This window comes from Pichia membranifaciens, assembly GCF_001661235.1.
Source record: "Pichia membranifaciens NRRL Y-2026 unplaced genomic scaffold PICMEscaffold_2, whole genome shotgun sequence".
Taxonomy (NCBI): domain Eukaryota; kingdom Fungi; phylum Ascomycota; class Pichiomycetes; order Pichiales; family Pichiaceae; genus Pichia; species Pichia membranifaciens.
The window spans coordinates 1,722,360-1,748,053 of NW_017566983.1; the positions used below are offsets into that span (position 1 = coordinate 1,722,360).

The window sequence follows — 25,694 nt, forward strand, 5'->3', positions numbered from 1 at the left end:
ACTACGTATGGAAGAAAGAAAGGACAAGAAAAAGTTGATTTTTCAAATTTCCTTTTCCAGCCAGTGCGATATAGAGTGATTGTAGCTGCAATCAAATAGTATTTGGAAAAAAATCTGGGTATCTAACCCTGAACTGTTCCACTTATACAGAAATGCAAACATATATATGTACACTATACCTGGTGCGGAGGTTAATGAGAGGGAGAATTGTAAATCATGCAAAAAGTTCTTTGGTGGTGCTGTTTCTATCTTTTTTGTCAGTGTTCTGCTGCCTGTTCGGCTTTCTCCTCAGCAGCAGCGCTTGCCGCTTTGACCTGTTCTAAGGCCTCTGCCGCTTCATTCTCCATAACTTGTTTTTCTTCTTCAGCTTTCTGCAAGGCGTCAGACTCTAGCCTTGTTGCTGCCGTTTCTCCTTCGCTTTTTTTCTTCTCACCGAAAACATCGTTTGAACCATCAAGGTTCGCTCTGGAGGTATCTGGATTGTAATGCTCGACGATGTAGTCGTGCGATTTTCTGAGAAAATCAAGTTGCTCTGGAATGTATTCTTTACACAAAATGTCTTTGTCTTTGCCATCGAAAATTGAAAAATGCAATTTTTGTCTGCATAGATAGTCGTCTGCTATTTCCCATAGATTCAGCTCTAAGTCGACATCTCCCCTAGGAAAATCCTCACCAAGAACACGACGTCTTTTCTCTAGAATTTTGCCGTGTTCTCTGACAAACATAATATTTCTCTCCCTGATGAGATAAGGGTCGAATTTTGGATCGTGGCAATGGTAGAATAGGGGTTTGGACTCTTCTGCTCTAATGCCTTCAATGAAATACTTGGAGTAATCGTAAACAAACTGGTCCCCTTGTTCCTTTTGATCGTGTTTGATACGGTTGACCGCTTTCACGACGTTTTCGGAGTCTGTGACTGGATCGTACTGGATGATTGCGCCGTGCTCAAACGAGTTCAAAAGGTTCCAAAAGCCGTAGGCGCCGTCTGATTTCTTGTATACCTGGTAGTATGGGAGATTGAGACGGGAAGCAGCAGCTACGAAGGTCTCCTTATCACCTTCACCTGCGCCTCCTTGGGAAAGAAGAGGGTGGTAGCCAAAAGGCCCGTCTCTGTTATAGTAAAAAGCCAAAAGTAATGTCTTGAAGTGTATGTCCTTGTTGACCAACAATTGACCAGATTCTGAGGACCAGTCGATCAAGGTGTTTCCCCTATCGTGGAAGGAGACGTCTTTTTTGACGTTGAAGTTCGGGTCTTCGGTCTTGAAGAGGTGCATCTTGTTGATGTCTGTGAAAACGTCGTTCAAATGGCGGACAGGCTCGTCGGTGACGTTTATGCCTGCAATTTGGTAGTAGACGGGTGAGGTTGTTCTTCTCCAGAAGTCTGGCCACGCGAGCATGTGTTTCATCTTGAACAACTCGCTCTTGAAGAGCGGCTCTGGGTTGGTGACGACGTAGGAGTCGGAGTCCATGAGGAAGACGTTTCGGAAGGACGAGGCTAAGAGGGCGAGGGATTTCAACTGGTAGCCGGAGATCTTCATCTGGTCGAGCCTGTGTTTGCCAAAGATGTTTTCTGCGTCAACGCACCTTGCGTTCATCAAGGGTAGCATTGTCTCGCACAAGAGGGGCTCGTAGTCGTCGTGGGTCGGGAGGATGACCTCGACGGGGAGAACTGCGCCGGCGATCCGCAAGCATTTGACGGCAAGAAGAGAGTACCAGGAGTAGTGGCCGCCGCCCACGATGGCGTAGCCGTCGCCGGCGTAGAAGCTCGGAACGTAGTCCGGGAGGCTGTTGAGCACGTTTGCGTGCTTGACGGTGAGGTCGTCGACGAACTCTGGCGGGAAGTCGAAGAAGCGGAGGAGCTGTTCCTCCGAGAGAATCTCGTCGGGGTCTGACTTGAAGTGGACGTTGTCGATGTGGGGCTTGCCGTTGCCGTCCAAGCCCTGTCTGCGCTTGAGCGGGTGGGACATCTCGTTCCGCAGCACGAGGTCGAAGAGCTTGCCGAAGAAGCCCTGCGCGTGCGGGTCTCCGCTGAGGAACCTCTCTGTGGAGACGTTGTGGATGGCCCGGATCTCGGCCTCGCCGAAGTCAAACAGTGTCTCCGGAGGCGCATCTTCGCCCCCAGCAGGCCCCGCCTTTCCATGTCCATGCTCCTGTTTCTCCGCCACCTCGGACGACTCCCGGGGCTTCGCCAGCTGCTCTGTGCCGTGCGACGGCGGCGGGTACACCACCTCCCCGTCCGCCGGGTGGGCCGTTCTTGTGCTCTCCGCCACGCCCGCCACGCCCTCCGTCTCGGTCGGCGTGTCCGCTCCGTAGGGGAACAGCGCCGTCTTCCGCAGGTCGTCGATGTACGCTGCTGAGTGGTGCCTGTTGGTGAACATCGCTATCGCCGCCACCGTGGCTATCGCTGCCACCAGCAGTTTCGTTCTGCTTGATCTCCGGATGAACATCATCGTCTGCTGTCGTGCTCTTGCTGCCTGCTGGCCTCTGCTGTGTTTCTGTTCTGCACCCTTGTCTGTTACCCCATTCTATTCCCCACCCTTCCATCTTTTGCCTTCTTCTGTTCCTGGTGGCTCTGTTGTTTGTTCAAACTGTTTTCGTCTGTGCCTGTCCGGCGTGCCTGGCAGCTGAGCCGGCTGGCGCGCGAGGCGCCCTGGCGCAAGACAGGGTCGAGACCGGCGATCTGCAGGGCGGACGGCGATCTCAGCGAGGCGCGTCGGCGCGACGAGGCTGCTTGCTGCGGTGTTGGCGGCTCTGTTGTCGAGAGGCGGCAGAAAAGCAAGAGACAACGTCCAGGGACAACAGAGGAGGACGAAGAAGAGGAGGAAGAAGAAGAAAAGAGGAGGGGAGAAGAGGTAAGGGCAATTGCACCAGACTGCTGCACACAGAACAGAAAGACAGACAAGCATGTTTGGATCAGCATACAACTCTGTTTTGGCGAAGTCGGCAAAGTCGCCCCGGTTCAAGTACTACTCGGTGCTCATCGGAATGGCGCTCGGGTACCTGTTGTTCCTGGTGAACGGGCTGTCGTCGACGGCGACGTCGAAGGCGATCAGCGAGTTCTACCGGTTCAACCCACACACGCGGGGGACTAACCCGTACGACTACAAGACGACGGCGGATCGGCTGTCGAAGAGCTTCCCCTACGACGACTCTCCGCGTAGAATCGACAAGAACATCTTCCAGATGTGGAAGGTTCCGATCACAGACCCCGACTTCCCGCACAGAAACTTGGTGTCGAAGTGGAGAAACGAGAACCCGACGTACAAGTACAACCTCCTCACGGACGCGGAGATCCACGACAAGTTGGTGATGCACTTCTCGAACACGGTGCCGGAGGTGGTGGAGGCGTTCGACTTGATGCCCAACAAGATCATCCAGAGCGACTTTGCGCGGTACTTGCTCATCTTCCTCTTTGGAGGGCTGTACTCGGACATCGACACGAGGCTGGAGAAGCCCGTGGACACGTGGTTCGACTCGGACAGAAACGTGGGCTTTGTTGTGGCGATCGAGGAGGACATGAACGTGGAGAACTGGGAGCACTACATGAGCAGGAGAATCCAGTTCGAGCAGTGGACGTTCAAGGCCAAGCCCAGACACCCGATCTTGCGCAAGTTGATTGCCAAGATCGTCGAGACGACCTTCAACGCCGCCAAAAACAATAAGTTGCAGGCCTACTACAAGGACTTCAAGGGCGTCGACAAGTGCTCCTCCGTCGACATCATGGAGTGGACTGGCCCCGTCGTCTGGACCGACACCATCTACGGCCACTTGAACTCCTTGGAGAACCCCACCATCGTCGACATCGACTCCACCCGCTCCATCACCGGCGAGTTGTACGGCCCGCCCCTGGACAAGGAGCAGTTGATTTCCTGGAAGTTCTTCACCGGCTTGGTGGCCCCCGTCATGGTCGACGACGTCGTCATCTACCCTAAGGCCTCCTTCAGAGAGGACACCGAAAACAACTGCGGCAAGTACTGCTACATCTTCCACGAATTTGGAGGCTCCTGGAAAAACAACGGTAAGGGCGAGATCAAGCCAAAGGATGGCCTGCTCGAGGACGAAGACGTTGCTCCACAGCAGAAGAAGAAGCTTGTCAAGAGAGGCCTCTTTTCAGACGATAGCGACTGCGACCACCCTTATAGTCCAGTCCGCTGAGCATCCGGTAATACTGTGTCTGTTTTACATGGCTTCTTCTTTCCATCCTCTCCTTTCTTCCTTCACTTTTCTTTTTCCCACCTTCCTTCCTTCACTCCCTACCTACAGACTCTATATCCGGTTCCTTATATACACTCCCAGTATCTATTCGGCTCTTCAATGCATTTATTTTAGCACTTCCTGCCCTTCCTCTGTCCCTGCCAATGTCGTCTGGCTCCCGGCACAAGTCGCGCGGACAGTGTGCGCGCGCTCACACGGTCCCATTCTGACGCTGTGAAAAATCCATGGAGCTCGATGGATAGACTCACATGAATGAAGAAAGGTTTTGGACAGGGGGGCAGAGACAGAGACAACAGAAGCAGGCGCAGCAAGACGACACTGCAATTATCATCAGAATCAAGTGGAGAATGAGTTGTGTACCACGTGTATGCAAGAGGGCGCAGAGCACGATCGCCAGTGCCCTGGCAAACATCAAGAGCTCAAAGCAGTTGATTTCGCCTAGTGCGGTGCCGTACATCCGGTCAGAGGCCCCAGTGACTTTCACAGATAACGAGTCCAAGCGCCAGCGTCGCCGGTTGCTCGAAAGACCGGGTCTCATCGGCATCAAAAGGGGCATGACGTGTTTCTTTGACAACCAGGGTAACCGTCTCCCTGCCACAGTGCTGGAAATCATGCAGAACGAGGTCGTGTTCACCAGAACTGTCGAGAAGGAAGGTGTCAACGCCGTACAGGTCGGTGCCGGCTACCAGAAGCCCCAGAACGTGACGAAACCTATGCTCGGACACTTCAGAAACGCCAAGGTCTCACCCAAGGAGTATCTCGCCGACTTCCAGGTCATGTACAAGGACAACCTACCTCCGCTCGGCCAGGAGTTGAAGGCCGACCACTTCAAAACAGGGCAGTTTGTCGACGTCATCTCCGTGACAAAGGGTAAAGGTTTCGCCGGTGTGATGAAGAAGTGGAACTTCAAGGGTGGTAACGCCTCCCATGGTGCCTCGTTGTCTCACAGATCCGCCGGTTCCACCGGTCAGAACACCACCCCTGCTAGAGTTCTCCCAGGAAAGAAGATGGCAGGTAGAATGGGTGACGAGAGAAACACCATCTTCAACCTCGAGGTGCTCGATACCAGCGCCGAGAAGGGCTACATCCTCGTCAAGGGCTGCGTCAGCGGCAGCAAGGGCAGCTTCGTCGAAATCAGAGACGCCCTCAAGAAGCACGGCAAGCATCTCATAAACGAGTCCAAGTACTGATCCTTTATAGTTCTCTCCTGTATATACACCTCCCCCCCAGCAAATACAATCCCGTTTTAGATACACCGCTTCCCTTTCTCATCATGACCTCGCCCTCCGCCGCGTTCGAGCCCCGCCTGCCGCTTAGATGTGATGATGATCACTGTGGGGCAGCCGGGGGTTACTCCGAGAAGTGTTTCCTGACAGCCGTTTCGGCGGCAGGCATATATAAATAGCAGAGGCCAAGCCCGTTACAGCTTCTGCCCTTCTGTAGTACTAGACTCTGTGTTTACGTTGTCTGCCCGCATCCCCCTGTAAACCACTTTCTTACACACTATGACAGAAGAAACGCTTACGCACAGAGTCAACGGACCGGTGTTTGAGATACACATCAACAACCCACAGGCTCTCAACTCCTTTACAATCCCAGAGTTTGTCAAGCTTGCCGAGCTGTTCGACCTCGCAGACAGAAATGAAGATACAAAGGTAACGTTACTCACCTCAACAGGCACATTCTTCTCTACAGGGGCCAACATCAAATTCATTTCCAAACTGGTGGAAAGGCCCAGGATAGATTACTACGATCACATCACATCCAAAAATATCCTTTTGGTTCACACTATACTCAATCACAAAAAGCTCATTGTTGTGGCCTTGAACGGACCTGTGATTGGGCTTTCTGCCGCCTTGGTGTGTCTTATGGACGTTGTCTATGCCCGGGTGCCAACCGACAAGAAGAGCATCTCGCCATATATGCAGTTCCCCTTCTCCAGTATCGGGTTAGTGAACGAATGCGGCGTATCTGCTTCATTGCCGTACAGACTAGGGTTGACTAGGAGCTTGGAAGCTGTCAGTATGGCACGTAGAATAATGTTGGATGAGTTAGTTTCCTCTGGTGTGGTCTCAAAAACATTCCGTGCAGACTCAGCGGAAGCCTTTAACAAGCAGATCTGCTCGGAGGTTTCCAAGATGGTTAGCGCATTAGCAGTAGACTCGATGGTAGAAAACAAGAAGATGATCAGAATGGCATTCGATGAGCAGGTCGGGAAACAGATTGTCAGTGAAAGCCTGTCAGGCTTGAACAGATGGGTCGACGAAAGACCCCAGACTGCGTTCAAATTTATGGTTGAAAACAACAGAAAGGGGGAGAAGAAGCTCATGAGTAAACTCTGAGTCGTATAGGTATCTTTTAACTGTTGATAGATGAATGAAGTAAAAAAAATAATCTTGACAAAAAGACTTTAACCTATTAGTTGATGCGAGGTTCGAACTCGCGACCTTTCCCGTGTAAAGGGAACGTCGTAACCACTAGACCAAACAACTAATTGTTGGGGCCTTACGGGTAAGGCCATCCCATAATGATGCATATACGCTTGAGTGTATTTTTATCGAGGTAAAGCTATTCAGTAATAGGCTTTCAATTACCGGGAAAAACAGTCTGGTTCAAAGTTAAAGTTTTAGCTCACCTTTCTACGGCAATTTCACCTACTGGATGAGAAAAGAAACAGGTGGACTATTCGAGATAAACCTATAATGTTCTCAAACACACTCTTCTATAAGTCTTAACAAAGGTGTAGTTAACGTTTTGGCGATGGATACTGGCTACACATTGGTACTACGTAAACATTATATCAGCTTCTTATTGGTGGAAGTCTAAACAAGGTAGACAAAAGCATTTGAGCTCAATATAGCCACGAAGAGAGAAACAGCGCCCATTGTTTGAGCCCCACCGTTCTCGCTAAGCTAAATCTAATCAGTCGGTATGATAGGATGTAGCAGACCTAAGTGCACCATTCGATGAAGCAACTTCAACCTCATAGTCGGCGCAGAATGAGCTGTACAAGTTCTCAGCACTTGCAGTCATATCATAAGTGTATTTTGCTTCCTGATCAGGAATTACATCTCTTCTGTATCGTCCCGATGCCTGAACGGAATCTACCTGCATCTGCACATCACAACAGGTATCCATCAAGCAGAGTAAGTATGCAGCTTCACCTACATTTGAGCCTGCGGTTAGTAATCCATGGTTTTTTAAAATGATGGCCCTGTTAGTTGTTCCCAATGCTTGCGCAATATGCTTTGCTTCCTCCGACTCTAGGACCACCCCACCGAAGTCATTATACAACGTGTGATTTTTGAAAAAGATACAAGCATCCTGATTAAGCATGTCTAAGTGACTTCCTAGTGCTGCAAAAGCTTTTCCGGCTTTAGAATGGACATGACAAATGGCGTTGACGTCAGGTCTGGTCTTATGAATTGTCGAGTGGATCTTGAACCCCGCAGCATTGATTGTGGTTCTGTTCCCTCCAATAACGTTCCCCTGCTCATCAACATGGACCATATGTTGTGGCGTCAACAGAGAGAAATGCACAGCCAATGGATTGATCCAAAAAGTTTGTGGGTCGATTGGATCTCTAACGGAAATATGGCCTGCAGGACCTTCGCAGAATCCTTTTTTTGCGAATACCCTGAATGCGCCAGCCATTTGATTCAACAACCAGTCTCTTTTTATGTATGGGTCAACAAATTTCGGAAGTCTGTATGGGTGTTTGTAAATACCCATGGCGATATTGTTGACTCCATCTTTGGCCTCGGTATCGTAGCCTCTTGAACTGACATGTTTTCCTTTGTCTGCAGATTGCAGCTTTAGAGTAGTCTGCACACTTGATAGGGTGGCCATTTTGTCTTTGGAACAAAAAGAAATATCAAATCCAGCTAATACAAAATCTCCATCATCGTAGTATCTTTATAAAATATCTACACACATATGTATATAAAGACAGATAAGAGATACTCCACAATTGTGGACTCGCGGAAAAGGGTGATAACGTATTTTTGACTTTCTTACCGTTTCTGGTCATCAACTCGGCAACGACCCATCCTTTGACCTAAGGAGCAAAATCTAACGTGGGTAGGTGCTAGAGCAAGACGCAGGTGCAGCAATTCTACATCCTTTCAACCGCTAACATTTTTTATTGAACATTTGGTCTTCCAAACTCACATGGTTTTTTTCCCACAAATCGTAAACTTCACATAGTTTTTCGGAGGAGTCCCGGGCATCAAAGTCCAACTGCTTGACTGTTACACATAATTTTCTACTTTGTCTAACCTGCACTATCGAAGTGAGTGGGTTTGAACCAGATGGCCAGTAGTTGCTATGCTGAAAAGAGTAAAGCTACCAAGTCAAAAGTTTTTGCCGGCGTTAAGTTAAAATTGTGGCTGCTAAAGCGGGACAAACCTCAATCAGAGGAACAAAGCACAAGAAAACAGTTTTCAAATTTTTTGTGCATCTTAGTTTCATTCTCTCTACTTTCTTTTGTTTTCTGACATCTATTATAAAATATTGTACCACAGCAGGTTGAGAAGAGATCGGTGCCGGAAACAAGGCTGTGCGGCAGCAATACCGATTAGGAAAATGAAAATTTTCAGCTCTTCTTCTTTCATGTTACTGATATGGTTAATGTAAAAGTGCCAGGCCAATGGTTTCACTGCTTACTGCTACCAGGACCATTGCAAAGCATACAAAGACGACCAAACTATAATGTCAGATTTACATGAGCTCTGCTACTTCAAAACTCGTCCGATTACAAAAGAGGAATACCTTGTGCCGTTAAAGGCATACCTGAAAGCCGGAATTCCTGCTACTTATACCACCGAAGAGGCACATAACTATGAACATGGCATAGAGGAAGAGCCTGAGAGCAACACGACACCAATGCACCTAATTTGTGAGAATGTACCCGGTGACGCCGATGAAGAGGAAGAAAACGTTGTTCTCGAAATGATGGAACAATTGTGGTTGAATGGGGCAGGATGGTGTCTCTTGAACAACAAAAACGAGACACCTGGGTGTGTGTTATTAAGAAGAGGGTTCCATGGGACGAAGTATTGGGAAAGCTGTGTTGATTCGGGTGTACGCGCGGAGGTCTTGTTGAGAAAGTTGAATGATCCTAATGTTGAGTTTCTTGACGATCCTCTTTCAGAAGATGCAAGTGACGAAGAAGATGTACCGGAATTGGTAGAGGAAGTGCAGGCACCAGCTAAGAAGGTGGACGAGGACCACACAATTGCAGAGAATGCATCGGAATCTGTTCAAGACATGTACAATGGCCCTGCAGGCGCCACGGATACATACCTAAACACAAAGTTGGAATATAAGGACGATGCCTTGGTCACGAAGGAAGGTGCCGACGGCGTCATGATGCAATGGGAGGACGAATTGATGAAAGCTGGGTCGGAAAGTCTCTTCAAGCACATAGAAGATCCAAACGACGTGAACATCCTCAACATCGGCTTTGGAATGGGCATCATTGACACAATGATTCAGGCCAAGAACCCAACCAGACATTATATCAGCGAGGCACATCCCGATGTTTTGAAGAAGATGAAGGAGGACGGGTGGTACGACAAGCCTGGTGTCGTCATTCTGGAAGGGAAATGGCAAGACACCCTACCAGACCTCCTCACAAAGGGTGTCTTTTTCGACGGAATATATTACGACACTTTCAGTGAGCATTACGAGGACATGGTCAACGACCTATTCGATGTGGTGGTCGGTCTATTAAAACCAACAGGGACATTTTCCTTTTTCAACGGCCTGGGAGCTGACCGCTTAGTATGTTATGAGGTGTACAAAAAGGTTGTGGATCTCGATCTATCCAACTACGGGCTCTCCGTGGAGTTTCAAACAATGAAAGCACCTGTGACGACCTTAAAGGAGAATGACGACTCCGAGGATTCGGTGTGGAAGGATATCAAGCGTGCGTACTGGAGGTGTCCGCTTTACTACCACCCAGAGGCTAGATTCATGTAGTCAGACATACCACGTAGTTCGCTTTGCCAAGGGCAAAGCATGCCAACAATATAGAACTTTCCCTTCTTATGAGGGTGCCAGGCAAAGTGGGGGTGGATCAACACAGATCTGGAAGCAGCGCAAAATTTTTTGCGGCTCCAGCTGCGGGGGAAGGAGATGATGATGGATGAAGATAAGTCGGCCAACTTTTCGTCGTCGCCAGTAACAGAAAAGAGCAGATGCCCTGGTCTTTTGGGCTTGTACTTTATAAACACGCCAACAAACATTTGTAATGTCATTAGAAGCTTCGTTGTCTCTTCTCTCACTTGCAGAACCAAGCCCAGCTGGGTCTTTGAACGTCAAGTCGCTTGTCTTCAAGCCAAAGACGGCCAAGACTGCCACCCCTGTTCCAGTCATCGTCGTTGCCCTACAAACTACGAATACTCCTTCTGGTGTCATTGCCAAGGCTGCTGAGGTGAAAGACCCAAGATTAGCTAGGAACGAGTTAACAGCCGAATTTTTCGGCGTTCCTGCAGCCGACTTTTCGATTGCCTCCTTGGGTGAGAAACACAAGGATGGTAAGGTCAAAGTTCTCCTTGATTCAGAGCTCAAGAATTCTGAGGAAGCCCAATACGTTTTGGAAAATGCATCCGCAAAGCTTGTGCTCAACGGTAAGCAGCTTTTCGGCTTTTTGTCGACTTTCAACCCTACTGCAGTGGATTTTGCAGCAGAAGCAGCAGCAGCAGCAGCTCCAGCACCAGCAAAGAAACAATCTTCCCCAGCTCCAGCTGCTGGAGGTGAAAGCGACGCCAAGTTAGATGACGCCAAGTTGATTGGCGTCACTGTCGACAAGGAGAAGGACTTCTCAGGATGGTACCAACAGATTTTGACCAAGGGTGAGATGTTAGACTACTACGATGTTTCAGGTTGTTACATTATGAGACCAGCATCTTACGCTGTTTGGGAACAAATTCAAAAGTTTTTTGACGAAAAGATCAAGTCTGATGGCGTTGCAAATGCTTATTTCCCAATGTTTGTCTCCTCTAAGGTTTTAGAGAAGGAAAAGGATCACGTCGAAGGTTTTGCTCCAGAAGTCGCCTGGGTCACAAGGGCTGGTTCCTCGGACTTGGAGGAGCCGATCGCCATCAGACCTACTTCCGAGACTGTCATGTATCCATATTATGCCAAGTGGATTAGATCTCACAGAGATTTGCCTTTCAAGATGAACCAATGGAACTCTGTTGTCAGATGGGAATTCAAGCACCCACAACCATTCTTGAGAACCAGAGAATTCTTGTGGCAAGAAGGACACACTGTTCATTTGACTCATGAAGATGCTGAAGGTCAAGTTCTGAGAATCTTGGACTGGTACGAAGAAATTTACAGAGAGTTGTTGGCGGTTCCAGTTGTCAAGGGTGTCAAGACTGAGAACGAAAAATTCGCAGGTGGTAAGTTCACCACCACTGTCGAAGGGTATATCCCAACAACTGGTAGAGGTATCCAAGGTGCTACTTCCCATCACTTGGGCCAGAACTTCTCCAAGATGTTCAACATCACTGTTGAAAATCCAGAGGGATCTGACAAGCCAAAGATCTACACACATCAAACATCCTGGGGTTTGTCCACTAGAGTTATTGGTGTGATGGTCATGATTCACTCCGATAACAAGGGTTTGGTGATTCCACCAAGGGTCTCCCAATACCAAACTGTCATCATTCCTGTTGGTTTGACTTCAAAGACTACCAAAGAAGTCGTAGATAACGTCTATTCCTCATGTAAAGATTTGGAATCGAGACTGAAGGCCTCAGGTATCAGAGTCACTTCTGATTACAGAGACAACTACTCCCCAGGTTGGAAATTTTCCAACTGGGAATTGAAGGGTGTTCCTGTCAGATTGGAAGTTGGTCCAAAGGATCTTGCCAACAAGTCCGTTCTTGCTGTCAGGAGAGATACCGGTGCCAAGGTTGCTATCAAGCTCGACGAATTAGATACCGAATTACCAAAGTTGCTTGATGCAATCCACGAAAACCTTTACCAAACTGCAAAGGAGAAGTTTGACGAACACAGAGTTCTTGTCCACGAGTGGAGCGACTTTGTTCACCAGTTGAACAAGAAAAACGTGGTGGTTGCACCATGGTGTGGTGTTCCAGAATGTGAAGATGAAATTAAGGACAAATCAGCTAAACAAGATAACGGAGAAGATTTTGAAGTTGATGAGAAGGCTCCATCGATGGGTGCCAAATCTCTCTGTATTCCTTACAGTCAACCAGAATTGAAAGCAGGAACGAAGTGTATCAGATGTGAGAAGGCTGCCATCAACTACACCATGTTCGGTAGGTCATACTAATCACCCCTTTAGTTTTCTAAGTTTGTGTTTTCTAGCAACACCTGAGCAGACTTAGGCGATATATAGTGTATAATTTATGCTTGTTTAGAATCTTCACCCTCCATAATCGTACATGTTAATATTCCATACATTCTACAGATTTGAGTCACTGCCAAAAGTGATCATAGAATCCCTACATATCTCGCTTGAAAAGAATCGGTAATTTTTTTGCGGCTTGTTCGCAGTCCATCCTAGGACATAGGCCATACACTATAACTTTTTGAGAAGGGAAAAGAAAGCAACTGAGACCGTGTGATCATATCATACCTTTCTTTTCTAAAATTCGTTGTCAAGCAGCATGCTGAGTCACAGACTGGCAAGAATATCTACGAGACCAACTAAAAATCTCGTTAACCGGGTACGTCGTCTTGCAACGAAGCCCGATGCTGCAAAGTTGGATCTCTCACCATGTGTGAAAGGTATCCTAGCGGATGTGCAAAACCCTGATACACCAATAGAAATCAATGGATGGGTTTCATCATCCCGCATATCGAAGAATGTTGCATTTTTGGATGTTAATGATGGTACTACTTATGAAGGGATTCAATGTGTGATACGGCCTCCTTCTCTTTTACCTTCTGGCATCAAAAACGGAACAGGAATCCAAGTCAAAGGTATATGGTCTGAAGGTAAAGGAAAACAAAAATACGAGGTTCATGTCAATGATACTAGCCAAGGAAAAGTTAATGTTTTGGGCCCAGTAGATGAGCTATTCCCAATGATCAAATCAAACCATTCGGCACAATATCTCAGGACAATTCCTGAGTATAGATGGAGAGATCAAAGCTTAGCAGCGATCCTAAGGTTCCGGTCACAAGTGGAAACGACATTGGTAAATTTTTTTGATTCTCAAATGTTCATAAAGACACATCCACCACTTGTTACAGCTTCAGATTGCGAAGGTGCTGGTGAGCTCTTCAAGATTGAATCAAGTTCCAAGCTGAAGAACGACGAGCAATTTTTCGGAAAAGACGCATACTTAACAGTTTCGACCCAATTACATCTAGAGGTTCTTTGTGCTGCGTTAAGTCGTGTTTGGACACTAACTCCTTGTTTTAGAGCAGAAGAAAGCGATACTAATAGACATTTGAGTGAATTTTGGATGCTTGAAGCAGAAATTGCATTTGTTGACAATGTCTCCCAGTTAACAAAGTTCTCCGAAAAGATGATCAAGTCTGTTGTGACAAATTTAGTTGCTGATTATAATGGGATGGGCTCAAACCTTATTAATACTGTAGATAAATCGACAACTCAAATCATGACAGACCGATGGGAAATGTTATTGTCTAAAGATTGGGATTCAATAACTTACACTGAGGCAATTAAAATCATACAAAACGCAGTTGACTCAAAGTCGGTAAAATTTGAAACTAGACCAATTTGGGGTGATTCTTTGAAATCTGAGCACGAAAAGTGGTTAGCAGGAGAATATTTTAAGAACCCTGTTTTTGTCACCGATTATCCTCTTGAGGAAAAAGCGTTTTACATGAAAATAAACGATAGAACTACCGAGGAAGCTGGAACTACCGTGGCTTGTTTTGATTTACTTGTTCCTGATATTGGGGAGTTGATTGGGGGTTCGATGAGAGAACACGACTTGCAAACGCTTAAAACTGAAATTGAAAGAAGAGGAATGGATACCACGCCATTGGATTGGTACTTGAAGCTTAGAGAGAATGGATCTGTTCCCCATGGAGGTTTTGGGATGGGGTTTGAAAGATTACTGCAGTATCTGAGTTGCACAGAGAACATTAGAGATGTCATTCCATTCCCGAGAAGTGCAAGCACCTGTTTGTGCTGATTGGAACATTATAATACATGTAAATAACCGTTTGTAAATATGAAATGCTTTGAAAATTTATCAAAACTCTAATTTTTTTATATAGAAAAGAAATTTGTTAATAGACCTGAATGTCTTAAACTTTTTTACAACTGAATGTCTTTTACATTATGACTTTTGAATTTCTTGTTAGCTCTATCCAAACTTCTAATGGACATCCTGTCACCAAGAAACTCGAAGTCAATAACAGAGTCTTCATCTACCTCTATATTGAAGGTAAAGCGTGTTTTTTTCTTTGATATCATTCTCAATCCTCCAATACATTCTTTGGCAGAGTAAGGAATCTGTATATTTTGTTTGATGATGTTATCTTTCCAATTGTTTCTTCGCGGAATAATCATAAGTATATAAGTCTGCGACTCCCATAAGACAATGCCTTCCAGCCCAATATTGTCAGGACAAGTGCAATGCGTGACCTTGAAGTATGCACCAACAAACTCTGCACTTGATAACTTAGCGGTGATCACATCAACAGTCTTACAGTTTTGTAGTAATTCTTTAATGTAATTGTTCCATAGAGCGTGCATTTCTATAAAATCTTCAAATCTTAAGATTCCCTGGCATATTTTCAGATCAATCACATCTTTCGTTAATAATCCAGGATTCTTCTTGCTCAACTTATGAAGCTTCTTTGCAATTTTCTCTTGCAATCTCAAGGAATTTCGAGTAAAGTTCTTAAACTCATTTTTTGTTTTGATAGAGCTGTATTTGTTGTCTTTTCTGGTGGCAGAAGCCAAAGAATTTTTATCTAAAAGAAATTTGTTCCCTTCTTCAGCGTCTTTTTTCTCCTGTTGTTTGGTCTCTTCTTGATATTGACTACCATCGGTTGGCTCCAAAACAAGATAATTTTTTTGCGGTCCCGTGTAAGAGTATCTCTGCTCTAAAAATTGTAAAATTTGTCCGCTGTCATTAAACCGTGAACAGCGAGATAAAAGAAAATGCTCTATTACGTTGGCTCTATCCATGATAGCTGATAAAAGACATATAAGCTTTTTGCTCCCACAAGAAAAGCATTGCCCTTACATACTCCAGCAGACATGAATCATGCTGAAAATTAATGTAGCGAACTCGCTTCGGCGTAGTAAAATTCTTTCACGTAAACCAACACCAAATGGATAATATGCGATTGTGGGAATTTAAAGAGATAATTTATGAATGACCAGTTAGATATAAAAATGGACCTAAATATGTTCCATATTAAGTGATGTAGTATGATTTTTCAGTGGTTAAGCTAAATTATTATATGTAAAAAAAGCAATTTACTTTCGTCATGATTGATTTTTTGAGATAATGATAATTTAACCTGGATATAGTTGTGCGTTTTTCAAAATATCAATTGCAAAGAATAGTGCAGCTTGGTCATTATTGGAACAAGAAAATCCTCTACTTCTTCCAATTTTTTGCTCTATATTTAAGTTTTTTATTTTATCGTGAGTGGCTAGACCAAAATATCCGAAAGCGCAGCAGAAGCCAGAGCCGAGTAATTGTAACACTAAGAATAGCTTAGGAAAAGAGTCCACTGTTGCGGAATAGAGATGCCAAGTATGACCAGATTTGTACATGCCCAACAATCACAGGAGCTCTAAACAGTTCTCTAGCTTCGGTTTTATAGCTGACTTTCACAATTGGATTTTGTACAATTGGCGACACTATCCCACCTAAATTTAGCAAAATTGCGTTTATATATATGAGAGCAAAGAATTCAGTAGCAAAATTCGGTAGCATTGAGAAAAAGATAAAAAACATAAAAAGCACAACCAAGAGATCTATTTGATTTACTGACTGACTGTTCACCCGATAACTAAATTTGGAGGTCAGCAGCTTATAAATCATTGAAGCTATGATCAAAAGCACAAAGGCTTTCCCAAAGCCAGAGCCAATTTGAACTTTTGACCAGTTAAGTTTTGCATCTTATCAACATAAGCTGACATTTGAGCGATATTAACCTAAACGGACGGGTATGCCCGGGAGAAACTTAGTCAAGCTCGGCAGGTTTTTGGCTTGACGTGTTTGTTTCACTAGCCAGGATATAATAAGATTGGGAAGAAAAATTGCCTGCTATATCTTTCATGTTACATTATTTTTGGTGATCTCTTCTGTTAAACGATTTTCTGCAGTCAATTTGTTTTTTCTCCAAGTTTTATCATACACTTGAGGATAAAAGAAAGTAGCCACAATTTGGGAAGGTCAAAGTTTGCTTCCTTTAGAAACTCGGTTTAACTCCTGTACAAGACTCAAGTAACTTGAGGTTCCATTCAGTTAGAATTAAAACCAACCCTAGAAAAAACATGTAGGTCTCAATTAGCTACTGTCACTGGCCGCTACAGGATCCATGTGAATGAAGGGTTAGTGAATAGTACCAAAGAACTAATCAATGCTTAGGACAAGTTACTTTTATTAATTTAATTATACACTGATACATGTTTATTTCTTTCACATGCACGTATATGCGGATATATTAGTAATACTGGGTATCTACAATGACACATCTTTCCCGAGTGCCATGCTGAAAAGTAACCAAAAGTTCAGGAATGAAATTAGTGCCCAAACCAACACAGCAGCGATAGTTGTGAACTTTCCGTTACTCATATTTTTGTACTGCTTAGCTTCCCTGTTTTCTGCTGCTTCTTCTTCGATCTCAAAAGACCCGACTTCCATTTCTCGTGATTCGTCTCCTGCAATGAGCTGCTCATTGCCGGGAGATGTAGTTCTATTTATTGACTTTGTATCTATCTTCGCATCAGAAACTGTGTCTAGTTCGATGTAGTCTGCATTGCGAGAGTATGGTGCACCTGGATGATTTGAATTGGCGTATAATTCTACCTTCATGATTTCTCGGTTTGAAGTGAAATAAATTAGTGGGGCGCTAATAAACGGAAGCATGAAGGACAAGACGACCTGGGAGGCGTTCAAAACGGTACTCAGCCCTTCTCTACCACCGGTGAGGACCACAATGATGCATGGTATGAGTGCAAGACCACGGGTGATTATTCTTTTTATGCCGGGTGGCATACTGACCTTAGCGTGACCCTCCATGATCATCTGTCCCGCAATGGTGACCACGGTACCTCCACATAAGCCAGAACATAGTAATGCAAAAGCAAAAACAGAGCCTGCTGCCTTTGATAAATGGCTGGTCAATAAATGATGTAAGGTGAACAAGTCGGCATCTTCCAACGCACCGTCGCCATCATCATCGGTTGGGGTGGACAAGGCGGATCCAGCCACTATCAATATCGCAGCGTTCACAAACAGTGCGACGGTAATCAAGGAAACCACTAGTTCTGCGACGGTATAGCTCATGGTTTCATTGATTGCGTGGATGGAAGGCTTGTATGTTTCTGCTGCCGACTCTGGCTGGTCCTCAGTCTCATCATCTGCATTGGTAACAGCAGCGAGAGTGAAGATTCCTCCTGTTCTCTTCTTTGCTGGGGGAACATAGTGACCCAATTGGATGTCGAAAGCTTTCATCCTTGCCTGGACAACTCCGGAGCCTAGGTAGAGCGAATGGGGCATCAAATTACTTCCCAATAAGGCTGCAGATAAGTACAAGCCCTTGGTATCTGAAAACATGACCTTGGACGGTAGGAAACCCAAGGCGACATCGCCCCAGTTTGTGGTTGGCGATACCTTCCCCAACTCTATAGCAAAGCAAATGACGGTGCCGAACACTAACAAGCTGACAAAGCCCTCAAAGAGTCGTAGCAAGATCATTGGACCGTCAGGCCTGTACGCCATGACGACAAACAACATATCGAGAATCGACAACAACACGCCTACGAAAAGCGGTATATTGAAGATGATGTTAAATGCTATGGCTGTTCCTATGATTTCGGCAACATCTGTTGCAATGACCGATATTTCTGCGAACACGTAAATCGTGTAATTGACTCTTGGCGGGAGATGTTTCCTGCAGTTCGACGCCAAATCCTGGCCTGTGCATATTCCGAGCTTGCTTGCTAGAACCTGCAGAAACCCGGCCATTATGTTTGACACCACCAACGAAAACAACAACTTGTACTGGAATTGTGCCGACGCAATGCTACTGCTGAAGTTCCCCGGGTCCATGTATGCGACGCTGACCATCAACCCGGGCCCGATGTACTTCACGAACTTCCTGAGCACCGCTACCGACCTGCTTATGTAGCTCAATGTCCTGGCCACTGCCGAGGACGACGTCAACGCCAACTCCCCTATGCTTGTATCGTTTCCGCGGTAAAAGCTCTCCACGCTGGGGGAGTCTGGGGTTGGTGTTGAAAAGGCAGCGGGTGAACCTTCGTCGAGGTATATGTTTCTGGGACTTCGCCCTATGCTGCTGTTATGCATCTTGCCTGACCACCTTGACTGAGTTTCGTCGTGTGGGGAAAATAGAACGTCTCTGTGTATCTGTGTTCTCGAAGAAGAGTGTGTGCAAGCAGAGAACAACCGCAGGAACAAAATAGATGATGTGCAACTGCTAACAAAGTACACAGACCAATCGTGTGGGGGTCAAACACTGCACGTCAATAAACTGCTGACACACGGACCACACTGGTGGTACGGTAGACAGCAGAGCCAGAGGAAACAAACACTGCCCCCGGCGGCAGATGCGCTCCTCGCCGGGGTGTATCTTTTTTTCTGCGCGAGCTCTGCGTGTTTGGCGCGCTTCTCCGATATGAACGAAGCGGGGGAGAGTCACGTGTGGCATAAGATTGGGAAGATGGCATGAAACGGTTCTGGAAATGGAAACCAAGTTGACGAAAAATCAGATGGGTTTTCTTGTCCTTTGCCGGATTACAAAAGAGCTTTTAGGCAGAGCCAGGAGTCAGAAGCGATATAGCCGTGAGGAAATGCTTAGAACAACGCTAAGAAAACAGGTAGGGCTGTCTAGAGGGGCTGCAAAGAGCTGTGTGTTCTCGAGATCGATAGTGCTAGGGCCGGATGGAAAGCCGATATCCTCTGGTTCTGGAGGTTCTGGAGGTCCTGAACACAAGGTCCTCGGGCTGGACGGAAAGCCAATCTCCAGTCCGGGTCCTAGGTCGTTTACGCTGGGAAAGGATGGCGGCGAAGTGAAGCAGACATTGACGAAGTCTGAGAACTTGACGATCCTCCTCAAAAACATGATCAAAACAACTGGTCCGATCTCGATCGCCAACTTCATGAAGCAGTGCTTGATCAACCCGGATTACGGGTACTACACCACGCGTAATCCGTTGGATGCGAAGGCGGGCGACTTCATCACGTCTCCCGAGATCAGCTCCACCTTCGGCGAGATCTGCGGGCTATGGTTTTTCAGTGCGTTCTTGACACAGTTGAGACACCAGGCGACGCACAACAGAGAGAACTTCAGAATCAAAGAAAAGAAGTTCCGTCTGATAGAGTTTGGGCCGGGTAAAGGTACGCTTATGTTCGACATGGTGAGGACGCTAAAGAGGTTTGTGAAGGACAGCAACCCCATCGAGATTGTGTTTATCGAGAAGTCGGAGGTGTTGATCAACGAGCAGTACAAGACCCTGTGCGACACGACGCAGGCGAAGCTCGAGCGCAAGGACGAGTTCACGTTCAGGTCTGTGTCGCGTTGGGGCAACGAGATCGTATGGTTGAAGGACGACAAACCGGACCTTCCTGACGACAAGAGCTACATGAACTTCGTCATGGCGCACGAGTTCTTCGACGCCATCCCGATGAACAGGTTCGTCAAGACCGAGAAGGGGTGGAGAGAGTACTTGGTCGACATTCGGCCTGATGCGAAGAAGGACAGTCTTCTGCCGAACGTGACCACCACCACGCAGTCCGACTTGGAGAAGAAACACGACTCCGACTTTGTCATCATCCGGGCTCCGTATGCGACGCCCAGCGCAGCCATCCCAAAAACGACGCCGAGATACGACTCTTTGCCCGTCACGTCCGAAATTGAGGTGTCCCCAGAGTCCCACACTTACATGTATGAGATGGGTAACATCGTCAAGTCGTCAGACATCGGCGCAGGACTGGTGATCGACTACGGGACCACAACCATCCCAATCAACTCGCTCAGAGGGATTAAAGACCACAAGTTTGTGAATCCGCTTAGTGACGTGGGTAACGTCGATCTTTCGATTGACGTGGACTTCAGCAGCTTGTCCGAAATCCTCAAGGAGTCGAAGTTTGAAACCTTCATTGCCGACCAGGGTGATTTCCTCAACTCGATGGGCCTCGGGTACCGTATCGACCAGTTGATGTCCAAGCACGTTGACGACGACGCCATGAAGAAGAACCTCACTGCGGCATACAAGAGGCTTACCGGAAAAGACATCAGGGATATGGGCAAGGTCTATAAAGTCCTCGCCTACTTCGACTCTCAGTACAAGGAGATAAAACCGCCAGGATTCGGAGGCGACATCGAGTAAACAGCTCCGTGTCAACTGGATGCTGGCTCACCGTGTATATATATATATATAAGTAACGTTTAAACGAAAAGTTACAGATTGTTTGAGCTAAATGTACATGCATGAATTCGGGTGCTCGCTTTGCTGTGATTTCCGTCACACCTTTATTCTTTTGGTGGAGGCTTCGTTATCTTCCGCACTTTTCCGCTTGACCTCCTTTTCGACAGGGTTAGCATTGCTATCGCCGATATATTCCCCAGTGTCACTCATCTTTGTCAGGATAATATCTATGAACTGCTCTCCAGTGCTGGCCTTAGTGATCAAGTGATAGATCTTGTTTTTGTTGTGGTCGTTCGGCACCATTCTTGCAAGGCAGTACTTTGTGTTTGCAGGATGATGGGTAAATTGCTGGGCGAAGCGGACAAATTCCTTGGCCGCGGTGTACCATGGCAACGGGCCATCTTTGTTGAAACAAGTAGGATTCTTTTCGGCCGCAGAGGCAACCATGGCCCCAACATCTTCTCCGTACTGTTCCTGCAAGCCAGCGTAGTCTTGGTAGCTTTCCACCTTGCCATTGATAATGAAGGTGACGTTGTTGTCCTTGCAAATCTGGTGTATTTCGTCAACGTAGTCTCTGATCGGGTCTTCTCTGTTTCTCATCTCTCTTGTTCGACAGTGCAACGTGAGGTTGGATATTCCCGTCTTTACCAATCTGCCAACCAACGCCAGGGTATCTTCCTTCTTCGGTAGCAAGCGGATCTTCACACTGATGGGCTTTTCGTTCGGCTTTCCCACCTCGTTCACTAAGCGAGTCAGGATTTCGCACAGGAGGTCCGGAGTGCTCAGCAACGCAGCTCCCATGCCTGAATGGATGGAGAAGTGTTTTGGGCATCCAGCGTTGATGTCGATGGCACCGACATCCTCGATGACTATCTTGGCAGCGTCGACTGCCAACTGCGCGTTCGCCGTGCCCATCTGAAACACCACCTTGTCCTTCTCCATCTCGGGGAATGTCCTGAATACCAAGTCTGTCATTCCGGGAACCTTCTTGTTCCCTGTCTTCGACAAAAAGTCGACGGTCTTCAACTGGTCGTTGTACTTACGTTCGCACGTTAGCAGTTTCTTATCGATGATCTCGGGGCCCCACACCAAGTCAGCCCCGAATTTCAAAGCTAGAAGTCTGGTTGGAAGCTCTCCGATCCTGACCATCGGAGCCAGAACAAACTTCGCACGGTAGTCAAGCATCTTCTTAGCTGAAAAATGTGTTCTAAACAAAGTAGGACTTCGAAAATGGTGTGTACCAATGGACCTTATAAAGCTATCCATCAATCATAAGAGAAGGAAAGTATTTCAAAACTACATCTACTACTCCATTTGGCTCCATTGGAGATAGTGACAAAAAAAAAAAAGAAAAAAAAGCGAAAAAGGAGAAAAAAGAAAAAAAACCGGAATAGAATGAGAGGAGAGAAATACCCCAGTCGACAAAAGGGGAGAGGCAAAAAAGGATGATTTGAGGAATTGCCTAATGCGGCAACAGACTAACTGTATTTGTACAGGGTCAGTACTGTGTGATCCAATCTTAGTCTTCCTCCGTACACTACGGACTCGGGAGCCAGAGCAGGGCAGATCGATGGATCTTTCCTTACCAGTGGGATGCACAGCAAACATAGCATACTGGGCAATTAGTATGGGGGCTCAGAAGGGAAGGTTCCGATTTGTTGCCCCGTTTTGTTACCCATCTCAAAAATGCTCCGCTGTCTGGTCTCTCGCAATGTCTCCCTCTTGCTTTTGCCACCTGGCCGTCTTCCTGTTGCTCCTTCTTCTTGTAGTTGAGTTCTGTTTGTTTCTGAAAAAAGCAGAAAGGTCTGTTCGTCAGCGGAAGATACCCAGAACACACCAGCACCTCTCTATCATCCATCGCATCAGTACTAAGCAGCATAGCAAATTTGCTTTCCAACCAACCAACCTTCCTTCCTGCCTTTTCCTCTCTTAGAACAGAGAAAAACAATTATTTTCTCCATAATATAGATATATAAGAGTCTCACTTTTCGCCATTAATATTGAACCACGTTCAGTCTATCTTTGTCTTTGAAAAAATACCATTCCTATAATTTTCTAAACCTGTTTCCAATTATTTCCAGTATGTAATGACAAGCGCAACACCAAGTTAGCTGTGGCTTACCTCTTCTGCATAAAAGACAAATACTAACATTGCCGAAATGGCCCTCTATTAGAAAATTGAGTCAGAGCTGCCAATTTGAAAGACTCATAGTGCTTAATATACGTATATCAACTTCAGCACCAAAATGTCGGAATACAAAGTCACCAACATTGTCAACAACCAGATCCATTTGTCTGATGCTGATCCTAAAGATTCGACAGCGTTCCCAAATGATCTCGTCCTGAATGCTAGCGGTGGTTTCGATATACCAGAATCAAAGGATATCGACGACTCCGCCTCCCTGTCGGAAGGCTCTGTCGTTTCTAACTGTGACTCATATGTTTCTGCGGTCAATAGGGAAGTCTCCACTTTGGATACAAATACCATCGACACAAACTATATCCATAACTTGTCTAAGGAAAGCTTAGGTGAAAATGAAGATATGAATTCAACTTCTGTCATTTCCAAAGATTCAGATGATGAAAAATTCATTGACGATCTTCTTGATATCGACTCCACAAAGGGGGAAAACGGCGGTGCTGGTAACAATTTTATCGGCAATGATACTCATGACAACGATAACAGCTATAGTAGTTATGACAAAGAGTCCAAAGAAGTCAGAGGCCGTCCTTCCGCCTGTGTTTTCGTTGCCAGTCTATCCTCCAATATGAGTGATGATGTTTTGTGCCAATCTGTTACAAACCATTTTAAGCAGTGGGGAGAAATGACTCTCGTCAAAGTCTTGAGAGATCCTGCTAATCGCCCTTATGCCTTTGTTCAATACGCAAAGGATGAGGATGCTGACAAGGCAATAAGTGAGGGTCAACATTCAATTTTGAATGGCAGGACGGTGAGATGTGAAAAGGCCAGGGTCAATCGTACCCTTTACCTCCAACTTGCTAATGCTGGCATTTGTGAAAAAACAATGAAAAAATTATTATCAAGGTTTGGTGAAATTGAGAGACTTGTTGCAGTCAATGAAAACTTCAACGTGGCTAATTCGACCAAAACCCCAAATAAAAATTGGTTCTGTAAATACGTTTATCGTCAAGATGCAATAAGTGCATTTGCAAACCTCAAAACCAAGGCTAATTGGAATATAGAATGGGCTCAAAATTTGGAGGATGAATATAAAAACGTTCCTGAAGTCACAATCGACAGGTACTCAGTTTTTGTTGGCCATCTAGACCCTAGAATCAGCAAGGAAGAAATGCTTGAAAGGTTTGAAAAACATGGAAAAATCAAAGAAGCAATCTTAGTCAACAGACCATTGAGTAACTTTGCCTTCATCAAATTCAAAACAAAGGAAGCCGCAGCATCTGCAGTAGAGTGTGAAAATCATTCAATGTTCAAGTTTAAGACAATCCATGTTCAGTATCGTGAGCTGTATAACAACTATAGAAGAAAGTTTTCGAACGACAATGGATTAAAATTGAACTTGGCACCTCCACCTGTTAACTTCAAAAGACGTAACTTCTTCCATTCAAATAGACAGATGAATCGCCATAATCAACCAAATCACCACTACTATCGGACTAAAAACAATTCATATTTTGAAGATTTTGATAGTGGCAATAAAAACGAGAATGAAGAAGAAGAAGATGGACATATGAATATCATCCCTAACAACCAAGTTCCAGAAACCTTTGCGCAAGCAATGAAATTGAAGCACTCATATCCTTCCAGAGGTAGGTTCAATTTCAACTATGGTGGGAACAAATTTATCAAGGCCCAACATGTTACTCCACTCAAGAAGTTCTCAATCAATGCGAACGAACACCCTCATGCTCATTTCGAAACAGCTTATTTTCCACAATCCAACGGGGTTGAAATTGATGAAAGTAAGTCATTGATCGATGACCAAGAAGATAATAAAAGTGAAGCTGGAAATGCAAGCATGAGCGATGTAAAAAATAGTAGTTTTGCAAATGAGTTCGAAGATGCAGATAAAGAAAACTTAGTCAATAAGGATAGCAAGGAAGTTACAGATTTAGAGAGTACTTCTGCCCATGAACACAATTTAGACAATGACATGTCAACAACGAGGAGTAATAATACCTATTCAAGTGCTGGTGTGAGAACAGGCTATTCTTATAGTTCAGTTGATAATGGTGAAATGGAAGGCTCAAATATGAATATGGCATCAATGGCAAATCACTCTCAATACCAATATCCATACTATTATTACTACCCAACAAAGAAGATGCCTTACATGAATTCTCAAATGCATCCGATGATTCCTAACGATCCTAATATTAATGGTCCTAATCCGCCACCTTCTTCAAATCCTGCTTATTATTACACATATGCAGGTTATCCACCGGGCACTCCGAACGCCCAAATGCCAGCAATGTACCCACCCGTTTATCTATACTATAACTCGTTACCTATGATGGAACACCCTAATGAGGCTATGGATCAACCAATATATAGAAATAATGAGAATGTTAACAATATGCAAGAGAGCTGAATTTGTTAAAGATCTTTGTCATGGTGTTTGCACCTTTCATTTTAGGTATCCCATCAAAGGAATTGTATCGCATATTGTTTTTGGTATGTTTTTGTAGGGTTTTTTGTTTTTGGTTATTGGATGTTTTGCTTCAAGAATTTTGACTGTTTGCTTTGGCAGTGCTAACTGCCAAGTAACAAATCTATAGAGTTTGCATAATTTTGGTTGAGTTTTGGTTGATTATCTATTTAGTTTTTGCACTCGTTTCTATTTTATTTCAGTTTTGTTGCTCTTGTTTGAAGTTGCTTTTCCCACGTTTTGTTTTCTTTCGTTTT

The 25,694-nt window shown here is 45.5% G+C and overlaps 14 protein-coding genes and 1 non-coding gene across 15 annotated transcripts; 9 read left to right on the top strand and 6 right to left on the bottom strand.

Annotated features, from left to right (window-relative positions):
• Positions 1 to 5: 5 nt before the first annotated feature.
• On the bottom strand, positions 6 to 2,534 carry PICMEDRAFT_15714 (hypothetical protein). The gene has a single exon (XM_019160933.1). It carries the CDS (start codon positions 2,448 to 2,450, stop codon positions 258 to 260), a length of 2,193 nt encoding a protein of 730 aa, XP_019018940.1. The 5' UTR covers positions 2,451 to 2,534; the 3' UTR covers positions 6 to 257.
• A 451-nt stretch (positions 2,535 to 2,985) lies between these two features.
• PICMEDRAFT_31984 (hypothetical protein) lies at positions 2,986 to 4,155 on the top strand (the record flags this gene model as incomplete). Its single annotated transcript, XM_019162734.1, has 1 exon — positions 2,986 to 4,155. One exon carries the CDS (start codon positions 2,986 to 2,988, stop codon positions 4,153 to 4,155), a length of 1,170 nt encoding a protein of 389 aa, XP_019018941.1.
• Positions 4,156 to 4,562: 407 nt separating this feature from the next.
• PICMEDRAFT_30823 (hypothetical protein) lies at positions 4,563 to 5,405 on the top strand (the record flags this gene model as incomplete). The annotated part of the gene is made up of 1 exon (XM_019162658.1): positions 4,563 to 5,405. The coding sequence occupies one exon, from the start codon at positions 4,563 to 4,565 to the stop codon at positions 5,403 to 5,405; it is 843 nt and encodes a 280-aa protein (XP_019018942.1).
• Positions 5,406 to 5,564: 159 nt separating this feature from the next.
• PICMEDRAFT_15715 (hypothetical protein) lies at positions 5,565 to 6,654 on the top strand. The gene has a single exon (XM_019160934.1). The coding sequence runs from the start codon at positions 5,721 to 5,723 to the stop codon at positions 6,555 to 6,557; it is 837 nt and encodes a 278-aa protein (XP_019018943.1). The 5' UTR covers positions 5,565 to 5,720; the 3' UTR covers positions 6,558 to 6,654.
• Positions 6,635 to 6,707, bottom strand: PICMEDRAFT_t63. The gene has a single exon. It is a non-coding gene; the product is annotated as a tRNA-Val (tRNA).
• Positions 6,708 to 6,970: 263 nt separating this feature from the next.
• On the bottom strand, positions 6,971 to 8,084 carry PICMEDRAFT_15716 (hypothetical protein). Its single transcript, XM_019160935.1, has one exon. The coding sequence runs from the start codon at positions 8,062 to 8,064 to the stop codon at positions 7,138 to 7,140; it is 927 nt and encodes a 308-aa protein (XP_019018944.1). The 5' UTR covers positions 8,065 to 8,084; the 3' UTR covers positions 6,971 to 7,137.
• An 841-nt stretch (positions 8,085 to 8,925) lies between these two features.
• On the top strand, positions 8,926 to 10,197 carry PICMEDRAFT_32510 (hypothetical protein; the record flags this gene model as incomplete). The annotated part of the gene is made up of 2 exons (XM_019162771.1): positions 8,926 to 9,411; positions 9,460 to 10,197. 2 exons carry the CDS (start codon positions 8,926 to 8,928, stop codon positions 10,195 to 10,197), a joined length of 1,224 nt encoding a protein of 407 aa, XP_019018945.1.
• Positions 10,198 to 10,468: 271 nt separating this feature from the next.
• PICMEDRAFT_32177 (hypothetical protein) lies at positions 10,469 to 12,523 on the top strand (the record flags this gene model as incomplete). Its single annotated transcript, XM_019162748.1, has 1 exon — positions 10,469 to 12,523. The coding sequence occupies one exon, from the start codon at positions 10,469 to 10,471 to the stop codon at positions 12,521 to 12,523; it is 2,055 nt and encodes a 684-aa protein (XP_019018946.1).
• Positions 12,524 to 12,799: 276 nt separating this feature from the next.
• Positions 12,800 to 14,479, top strand: PICMEDRAFT_15718 (hypothetical protein). Its single transcript, XM_019160936.1, has one exon. It carries the CDS (start codon positions 12,861 to 12,863, stop codon positions 14,361 to 14,363), a length of 1,503 nt encoding a protein of 500 aa, XP_019018947.1. The 5' UTR covers positions 12,800 to 12,860; the 3' UTR covers positions 14,364 to 14,479.
• A 9-nt stretch (positions 14,480 to 14,488) lies between these two features.
• Positions 14,489 to 15,367, bottom strand: PICMEDRAFT_71861 (hypothetical protein; the record flags this gene model as incomplete). Its single annotated transcript, XM_019164030.1, has 1 exon — positions 14,489 to 15,367. One exon carries the CDS (start codon positions 15,365 to 15,367, stop codon positions 14,489 to 14,491), a length of 879 nt encoding a protein of 292 aa, XP_019018948.1.
• A 1,409-nt stretch (positions 15,368 to 16,776) lies between these two features.
• PICMEDRAFT_15719 (hypothetical protein) lies at positions 16,777 to 18,926 on the bottom strand. The gene has a single exon (XM_019160937.1). It carries the CDS (start codon positions 18,726 to 18,728, stop codon positions 16,878 to 16,880), a length of 1,851 nt encoding a protein of 616 aa, XP_019018949.1. The 5' UTR covers positions 18,729 to 18,926; the 3' UTR covers positions 16,777 to 16,877.
• A 305-nt stretch (positions 18,927 to 19,231) lies between these two features.
• Positions 19,232 to 20,770, top strand: PICMEDRAFT_71863 (hypothetical protein; the record flags this gene model as incomplete). Its single annotated transcript, XM_019164031.1, has 1 exon — positions 19,232 to 20,770. The coding sequence occupies one exon, from the start codon at positions 19,232 to 19,234 to the stop codon at positions 20,768 to 20,770; it is 1,539 nt and encodes a 512-aa protein (XP_019018950.1).
• A 135-nt stretch (positions 20,771 to 20,905) lies between these two features.
• On the bottom strand, positions 20,906 to 21,994 carry PICMEDRAFT_71864 (hypothetical protein; the record flags this gene model as incomplete). The annotated part of the gene is made up of 1 exon (XM_019164032.1): positions 20,906 to 21,994. One exon carries the CDS (start codon positions 21,992 to 21,994, stop codon positions 20,906 to 20,908), a length of 1,089 nt encoding a protein of 362 aa, XP_019018951.1.
• Positions 21,995 to 22,242: 248 nt separating this feature from the next.
• PICMEDRAFT_15722 (hypothetical protein) lies at positions 22,243 to 22,884 on the top strand. The gene has a single exon (XM_019160938.1). The coding sequence runs from the start codon at positions 22,521 to 22,523 to the stop codon at positions 22,740 to 22,742; it is 222 nt and encodes a 73-aa protein (XP_019018952.1). The 5' UTR covers positions 22,243 to 22,520; the 3' UTR covers positions 22,743 to 22,884.
• A 90-nt stretch (positions 22,885 to 22,974) lies between these two features.
• Positions 22,975 to 25,667, top strand: PICMEDRAFT_15723 (hypothetical protein). The gene has a single exon (XM_019160939.1). It carries the CDS (start codon positions 23,056 to 23,058, stop codon positions 25,378 to 25,380), a length of 2,325 nt encoding a protein of 774 aa, XP_019018953.1. The 5' UTR covers positions 22,975 to 23,055; the 3' UTR covers positions 25,381 to 25,667.
• The last annotated feature ends 27 nt before the right edge of the window (positions 25,668 to 25,694 follow it).